At 35.4% G+C, this 9,085-nt stretch overlaps 1 protein-coding gene across 1 annotated transcript in view; it reads left to right on the plus strand.

Annotated features, from left to right (window-relative positions):
- BTBD1 (BTB domain containing 1) overlaps positions 1-4,962 on the plus strand; it is a 36,827-nt gene extending 31,865 nt beyond the window's left edge. The window contains exons 7-8 of the mRNA XM_044665481.1: positions 2,306-2,452; positions 2,934-4,962. Of these exons, the coding sequence (XP_044521416.1) occupies positions 2,306-2,452; positions 2,934-3,092 (306 nt within the window). The 3' untranslated portion in view covers positions 3,093-4,962. The remainder of the gene's footprint in view (positions 1-2,305; positions 2,453-2,933) is intronic.
- Positions 4,963-9,085: the final 4,123 nt, after the last annotated feature.

Raw genomic sequence — 9,085 nt, forward strand, 5'->3', positions numbered from 1 at the left:
CCTTCCTTCCTTCCTTCCTTCCTTCCTTCCTTCCTTCCTTCCTTCCTTCCTTCCTTCCTTCCTTCCTTCCTTCCTTCCTCTTATTTTTTAAATTTCTATTTTATAGCTATCTCTCCTAATTGGATCCTCTGTAGCAACAAAGAACAAACTTAATCCCTCTTACATATAATCCTTCAATTATTTTCATTTTTTATATCTATTCCTTTTTCATTCCTCTTCTTGTCCCTGTAGTTAAATTTTTTGTTATCTCTAGCTTAGACTCTTGGAATAACCTCCAAACTGTTCCCTTTCTCTGGTCCATTTTGTGTAATTTCCAGGTAATTTTTTTCTAAAGTTCAGTTCAGTCAAGATTCCCTGATTAAAAATTAGGCGATGGCTACTTGTAAAATAGTTTAAGCATAGCTTCATCACTTTACAATGGAATCCCAGCATTTTCCCAACTTTATCTTTGATTAACCATACACTCACAAAATACACTCTTGAAAACTGTATTTATTTACCATTACCATGCCTGTATCTTTGCTCAGGATATTTTCTAGACCTCAGTTTCCTTCATAAGATGAAGGATTTGGACTAGATGACCTCTGAGGTCCTTTTTAGTTCCAGAGCTATAATTGTATAATGTCTCCCCTCACCCCGGCTTTGTTTTTTTTTTGAAATGCCACCTGTCTTTCTCTGATTTCCTTCAAACCAGATACATTTGTTCAACATTTATTAAAGTATTTAGTGTTTTCAGAGAATTTTAATAGGTATGTGAAATTTAAATTAAACATTGTTTTTGCCCTCATAGAGTTGAGTTTTACAGTATGTTAAGGAAAATAAGACACTGATTGGATATGAAAGGGAAGGGTAAGCTGAAGATATAGTGGACTAAGTAAATGGTAGTGCCTCCAACAAGAATGTGTTTCCCTCAATACCCTTCCATCTTCTTAACTTTCCTTACTATTGTCTAGGGCAGTGATGGGCAAACTTTTTTAAAGAGGGGGCCAAAGGAAAGGAAATGCTCATCTGTCATTCTGTTTCTAAGGCAACTCTTTTGAAGTTTCATTGTATTGTATCCTACTTATTGTATTCGTCAGATTAGGAATAATGTTCCTAGGCCAGATAGAACATTTCAGGGGGCCCACATCTGGCCCACGGGCTGTAGTTTGCCCATCACTGGTCTAGGAGTACTACCATCCTTCTTTCTAGGATGTGTGTGTATGTGTATGTGGCTGATCATGCCACATACCCTACTTCCTAATCAGTTAAATCTAATTACCTCCTGAATCAAATATAAAATCCTTTATTTGGCTTTTTGAGCCTTTCATAACCTGTCCCCTTCTTCCTTTCCTTGTCTTCTTATGCCTTATTCTCCTCTATATTCTCTGATTAAGTAATACTAACTTCCTTGGTGTTCCTCCATCTTTTTATTCTCTGCTTTTTCATTGACTCTCCCCTATGCCTGGAATTCTCTTCATTTCTATCTCCTGACTTCCTTCAGATCCTAGCTAAAATCCCCCTTTCTGTAAGAAGCCTTTCCCCTCTCTTCTGAATATGACTTGTTTGAAGATAGTTGGTTATGTGTTATCTTCCCAGTTAGACTGTGAGGTCTTTGAAGGCAGGGAGGAACTTTAGCACAATGCCTGACAAAAGTAGTAGGTATTTGATACATTCCTATCAACTTGACTTATTCCCACTTAATGTTGTTGCTTTTTAAAATAGCCTTTATGGTTCTGGTTTACTTAATTCCTGAAGTGCCCAGATACTGTCATCATCCAGTATATAAACATATGGCACCAAGTAGCACCTGATGGCAAAACAAAACAAAAAAAAATTGCCTGAGAACCAAAAACCAAAGCAATAAGAAAAAGATCTCATTTGGATTACTTCATGCTTCTTGGGGACAGATAAATGTGAAACATCTCTGACAGTTACAGAACAATTATGTTTTCCATTTTCAAAAGACTTATTATAAAAAGTAAGGGAAATTCTTTAAGTGGATAACCATTATACAATAATAAAAATCATCTCCTCAAAGGACCACTAAATACTTTTATTAACCGTGTGTATTCACTGTCCTTCCTATGACCCACTGGTGCCTACTTTCAAAAGGCCCTTAGAATATATAAACACTTTAGTTACTTAACCATCTTTGACTTAATAAAATTCTTTTTTGTTTTTGAAGTATAAAAAGAATTTAAAAATAGAGAGTTGCCTAGTTTTAACACTTAGTTATGAAAATAGGTATAACCACTCATTCTTTCTTTGAGAACTTTTTATTGCCTCCCTATAGTAGCTTATATCTAATTTTTTCTTATTACAGATAATTGAATATGAAAAAAAACAAACTCTGGGACAAAATGATACTGGATTTAGTTGTGATGGGACAGCTAACACTTTCAGAGTTATGTTCAAAGAACCTATAGAAATCTTACCCAATGTCTGCTATACAGCCTGTGCAACACTCAAAGTAAGACCTTTTCTTAAAAGAATATTTTATTTTAAAAATTAATCTGGGCTCACTGCTAAATTGTTGTGACTATTATTTTTATTGGAAGCTTTTAAACATTTTTAAACCGGTATTCCTGAATAGTGTAGTCTTTGTAGATGGAAAAAAAGAGAGGATAAAATTATTCCTTTTCTGTTTTGGGGAGAAAACTAGAAACAAATACTATGACCCATCAGGAGGGTATCCTTCATTTTAAATTGACAAGAAGGCAAAAAAAAAATTTCCATAGGTTCTCTCTTCCTATTTCTGAGAAGAGGCTTTTTATTAAGTCTGGTAATTTCATCTGGAAGTCACAATTCTCAGCAAATTTTTTTAATGACTACAAATGCCCTTTGGCTTATGCTTAAAAGTATTAGGCAGCAGTAAAGCAATCATAATTAGAATGCCAGACGAAGTTCATTTTTACTAGCTATTTGCTGACAAACTTTTTTTCCTGATTTAGGGTCCAGATTCCCACTATGGCACTAAAGGATTGAAGAAAGTTGTACATGAAACACCTGCTGCAAGCAAAACAACATTTTCATTCTTTAGTTCTCCTGGCAATAATAATGGTACATCAATAGAAGATGGACAAATACCAGAAATAATATTTTATACATAATTCAGCTAATAAACAGACTAACCTGAAAGACATAACTAACTAGCTGCTAATGATAGTAGTGTGTTATGAATGTTCATAATTTTAATATACAAGAAACATTTTAGTTTCTTAGGAAAGATAAGAAAATGTGCATGATTATCATCAGGCTATAAAAAATTAATGGGAAGTGTTTCATTTTCATATAACTCTAGGGAGAAGAGTACAGGACTTTACTTGTAAAATATATATATATATATATATATATATTTAAGCAGCTACTTGTGCTTTCACTTGTATAATTTCATAAATCAGCTTGTTTGGCTGATAGTCTTTCAGTAGTTTATAAATTCAAAGATCCTTACTTGTTAAGGACAGTTGAAGTTTTTTGGTTTTTTTTTTTTACTGTTTTGTCAGTTGGATGGGTGAGTTGATCCATGTGGGCCTGGTCAGTATTCTTGCTAAACCTTTTATTAATTCAAATAACTGTTTTCAGGAAATATGAAAACTGGATTTGTATCTTTGGTTTTGGAATCTTGGGGAACCACAAACAGATACCTTGTGATTGGCATTTGGAATTGCATTAAAAAATGTTTCTAAGTGTTGAAAAGCATTTATCTGCTTACCTAAGATCTGGAATCCATTTAAAGAAATGGTTATTTTGTAGTAGTATAGTATTGTGGTTACATAGTAGAACTTATAAACTATAAGTTGGAATTTTATATAAATAAATCTGCAATAATGTAAAATGTGAAAAAGGAAAGTTACCTAATTCTGGATGCTTCATCATTTAAACTGTGCATGTAATCTCTTTTGGGGAGGTTGGAATGATGTTCTGTGTTCCAGAGAATGAGATGATTATAATGATTTACTAAATAGAGATCGGTTAAAACATTTCATTTATAGTGCTACACAATAAGAAATAGGGCATAGTCCTGATACTTAGCTACCAAATACCTGGAATAAAACTACTTTGTAGTTTTATTGATATATCTCAGAGGTCTGCATAACATCCTACTCACTGTCACAATATTACTTCCTTTGTATTATTCATTTATATTTGGGGCTTTATTAAACTATCATGAATACAACTATTCCAGCATATTTAAAGTAAAAGAGGCAAAATTATATATGACATTCTTTTTTTTTTAAAGCTAATGATTCATTATAACAAAATTTATACACCTTTTTACCCTGTTTGGTTGCCTTGTCATAATTTAAGAAATAATACTTACAGTATTGACAGAAGGTGTTGAAAAAGGAATTTTAAAGTGTTGTGGAAGAAACATTAATTAGAATGTTTGAATAAAAAGTTTTCATCAGAAATAGTACTTTAGTTTATAAAAGCTTTTTAAAGTAGGGTCAAGGAAGTATAATAATAGCCATTATTTCTCAAAATTCCTGGGAAAAGAGAGAAAAGACTTAGACTGTTGTATCTTATGCCAGTGACTGCATAGCAGTAAATATCTTGGTTACCTATAGTATCCTAAGAAATGAATTCTGGTTAACTCAAGATTTATCAGAAACATTTTTGTTTGAACTTTTGCCTAAAATATTTCTAACAATTCGATACTATCCTACCTTGGTAAGTACAGTGTCCCAAAGGTATTTAATCTGTTTTTTGATTGGGCTCCTTAAAAATCTCAGGATCATTATTATGAACATTAATTATAACTTAAGTTACATATATTTATAGAAAGGTATAAGAAATTGGACTAAATGTATATTATCCTAAAGGTCATTCCTAGAAGTTGCTTTTTAAAAGATATTTATACTATCAGTTTTGGAAGATTCTGGCTTTGGAACAGATTTCTGGTTAAGAGTCTTTGCTAATAAAGGTTTCTCTGCTTTTTAGTTTATGGAAATAGTATGATAATAAAAGTACATTATTGCACCTTTGTTGATATAATTCCTATGAAATATGACTGCCTATTTTTGTAGTTTTATTTCCAGGACCTAATGCTATTGTTTCAGGAATTGGCAAAAGTGGGGGACATTTCGACCATTACTTCACTGGAAAGCCATTGCAACTTTCTCACTGCACAATTCCAGTATTTTAAATTTATCTCTGATTTTTTGTAAAATATCATTTATTTTTTTTTGTACTTTTTTTTTTAAAACCCTTAACTTCTGTGTATTGGCTCCTAGGTGGAAGAGTGGTAAGGGTGGGCAAGTGACTTGCCCCAGGGTCACACAGCTGGGAAGTGTCTGAGGCTGGATTTGAACCTAAGACCTCCCATCTCTAGGCCTGACTCTCAATCCACTGAGCTACCAAGCTGCCCATAAAGTATCATTTAGACTAAATGTTTTCAAGATATGTAACAACAGAAGTGACATTACTTGATCTGTAGCAATGATGTGCTCTGGGTAATCTCTTGTAGAAATAATATGTTGGTTGGTAAGTATTTTTATTATGAAAAGCTTCTGGATATGATAAAGAGTTTCTTCCTCTGCTTAAATAAATGTTCCATTCTCTCCTCCAAAAGTCACAGATATGATTGGGGATAGAGAAATTCAGTATTTCAGACTTAACATATCTGAGATCAAACATATTTAGTCCCTACTATATACAATCTCCTATTTCTAATTTTCCTAATTCTGTTAATGATACCACCATTTTTTGAATCATCTGTGACTTCTCCCTCTCTCACATCATGCTTAAGTCTGATTAATTGTTCATCTGCAGTACTTCTTACATTAACACCATTTTTTGTAGGATGAACCTTCTCACTTTTACTGATGAGTAAACAAGCACAGCAAATTAAAGTGATGATTCAAGTATCTGCTTACATTGGTAATGTGTGTCAGAGTTATAATTCAAACTGATTAAATTAAATGAGAGTTCTCAAGAATTTCTACTGCTTATCTTTGCACCTTACTGCTAAGGTACAGGGATCTAGTCTTTCCTGATAAAGACAGAAGCTATGAGTCATTACAGTCAGCCAAGAGCTCTCTCCAAAAGTCAGGCAAACTTCCTCAAGCTAAGAGTTTCCTTTGTGTCAAAATAAGTTTCATCAGACAACTACCTAATTAATATTAGAAATTACTTGTAGCTAATAATTTGACCTTCTAAAGGATTCTATGTCCAAAACTCATTTTAGGGGTTTGTTCCATAGGAACCCCATAGGAGCTGTTTTGAGGTACTCCTTTTCCTCATCCCACCATGACCTTTTGGTTCTTGACATAATAATTGCATATATATGTATCACTTAAAGTTAAAGGTTTTGCAGAACACTACAAATATTTAAACCTCACACAACAACCCTGGGAGGTAATTGCTATTATTTCCACTTTATAGATGAGAAAACTGAGGCAGGCAGCCAGAAGCTTAGCTTAGCGTCACATAGTAAATATCTGAATCCAGATTTGAATGGAGGTCTAATCAAGTATTAATCCAACACTATCCATTGTGCCACCTTGCTGTCTAAATGTCATTTCTCACAGGAATTGGAGACAAGTGCTATCATTTTCCATTTTACAGATAAAAAAACAAGCTGGGGAGGTTAAGTCACTTGACCAAGGCTACATAGTTAATGTCTGAAGAAGGATTTGAATTTAACTCTTCTTGACTCCAGGTCCAGCCTCAGTTTCTTGCTGCTTCTAATTAGATATACAAATTAATACTCAAGGGAAGGGCAATCAATACTTTGCTTTCAGTTCTTTCACAAACAAGGTGGCCATGAGTAAATCTCCTGAGCTTTGAGTTACTGTGTATATGGGGAGTGGGAGGGGAGTGGGGTGCTTCTATTTTTGAAGTAGGCATGTTCTCTCTTTTTTTAAATTTTTTTAACATTAATATTCATTTTTTAGAAAAGTTAACATGGTTACGTGATTCATGTTCCTACTTTCCCCTTCACCCCTCGCCCTCCCCCCCCCCGCCCCGGCCGATGCACATTTCCACTGTGTTTTTTTTTTAAACCCTTGTACTTCGGTGTATTGTCTTATAGATGGAAGATTGGTAAGGGTGGGCAATGGGGGTCAAGTGACTTGCCCAGGGTCACACAGCTGGGAAGTGGCTGAGGCCGGGTTTGAACCTAGGACCTCCTGTCTCTAGGCCTGACTCTCACTCCACTGAGCTACCCAGCTGCCCCTCCACTGGTTTTAACATGTGTCATTGATCAAGACCTATTTCCAAATTGTTGATCATTGCATTGGTGTGGTAGTTTTGAATCAAAATCCCCAATCATGTCTGCCTCAACCCATGTGTTCAAGCAGCTGCTTTTCTTCTGTGTTTCCACTCCTGCAGTTCTTCCTCTGAATGTGGGTAGCGTTCTTTTCCATAAATCCCTCAGAATTGTCCTGGATCATTGCATTGCTGCTAGTACAGAAGTCCATTACGTTCTATTTTACCACAGTGTATTGTTCTCTGTGTACAATGTTCTTCTGGCTCTGCCCCTTTCACTCTGCATCAATTCCTGGAGGTCTTTCCAGTTCACATGGAATTCCTCCAGTTTATTATTCCTTTGAGCGCAATAGTATTCCGTCACCAGCATATACCACAATTTGTTCAGCCATTCCCCAATTGAAGGACATACCCCCATTTTCCAGTTTTTTGCCACCACAAAAAGCACGGCTATAAATATTTTTGTACAAGTCTGTTTATGATCTCTTTGGGGTACAAACCCAACAATGATATGGCTGGATCAAAGGGTAGGCATTCTTTTATAGCCCTTTGAGCATAGTTCCAAATTGCCAGCCAGAATGGTTGGATCAGTTCACAACTTCACCAGCAATGCATTAATGTCCCAATTTAGGCATGTTCTCTTAATTCAAAACATAAGAAATGTGTAATTTGAAGTTCAATCTTTAAATTCAGAAAAAGACAAAAACTTTATTTTTGCTACAGGGCTTTAGGTAATAAAATAATACGTGGCACATTTCTTATGACCTCTGCCACTTACAGGGGTACTTATTTGAGTTCACCATCATCTGTAATTGCAACCCCTGTCATCTTGAACTTTAAAATATTATCTCTGATTATAGTCTTATCCTTCCATTTCTCATGGTATCTCCTAAATCTATTCAGCCTAACCAGGTCCTTCAGCCCCCTTTGCTTCCCAGGCTAACCAGTGCCTCACTTCCCTTCCCTCCACATTCTTGACTATAATTGACCAATCTATACACTATACCAGGGGTTGGCAACGTATGGCTCTCGAGCCATATCTGGCTCTTTTGAGGGCCAGATATGGCTCTTTCTGCAGGAGCCATAAAGTCAGTTTTTTTTCAGGCGCTATTACAGGAGCGTGCACCCTTAGCACTGTATGGCTCTCACGAAATTACATTTTAAAAAATGTGGCATTTATGGCTCTCACAGTCAAAAAGGTTGCCCACCCCTGTACTATACCCTATCTCAAATCCTTTGCTCCTTTGGCCTTTCAACTACTCATACCTTGCCAATCAAACAACCCGTGATCACTCTCCATTTCTGCTCCTGCTTAACAATATCCACTAAATATTTGCTACCTAATCCCCACTAGGCTCATTGCTGCTTGGCAGCCCTTTTATTCATTATTGCTCTTTTCAAAAGTGGCTATTCCAAACTTCTCCAAGTCCCCCCCCCAATTCCCCATCATGTTTTTTCTTTGGAAAGACCTTTTAATAAAAGTCCCAAATGCCATGGATTCTCTACTCCCTTCTACCTTGTCATCCATTCTTTTCTCCAGCCTTTGAAGAAGGGATGGCACTTCTTGCCCACGATTTGTGCTCTTGACAGCCTTCTCAGTTGAATATTCTGATCTCATATTTCTGTCAACATGTTAGCTTCTATTGCCTTATAAACATGTTCAAGTCTACCCTATCCTTAAAAAGTCATACCACTAAAGTTTTTTTTTTTTATCTGAGTTTTTCATCTCTACTGAATTCTCTTTCAAGATTAGCAAAAGATATTAAACTGTTAATTTATGGTATTTTTTTCTGTTCTCAAATCCTGCTTCTCTCCAGCTTTCAATACTATTAACTACCCTTCCCCTTCTGGATGCTTTATCCTTTGATTTCAATGACATTGTCCTTTATCCTAG

This window comes from Gracilinanus agilis, chromosome 2 (assembly GCF_016433145.1).
Source record: "Gracilinanus agilis isolate LMUSP501 chromosome 2, AgileGrace, whole genome shotgun sequence".
NCBI lineage: Eukaryota > Metazoa > Chordata > Mammalia > Didelphimorphia > Didelphidae > Gracilinanus > Gracilinanus agilis.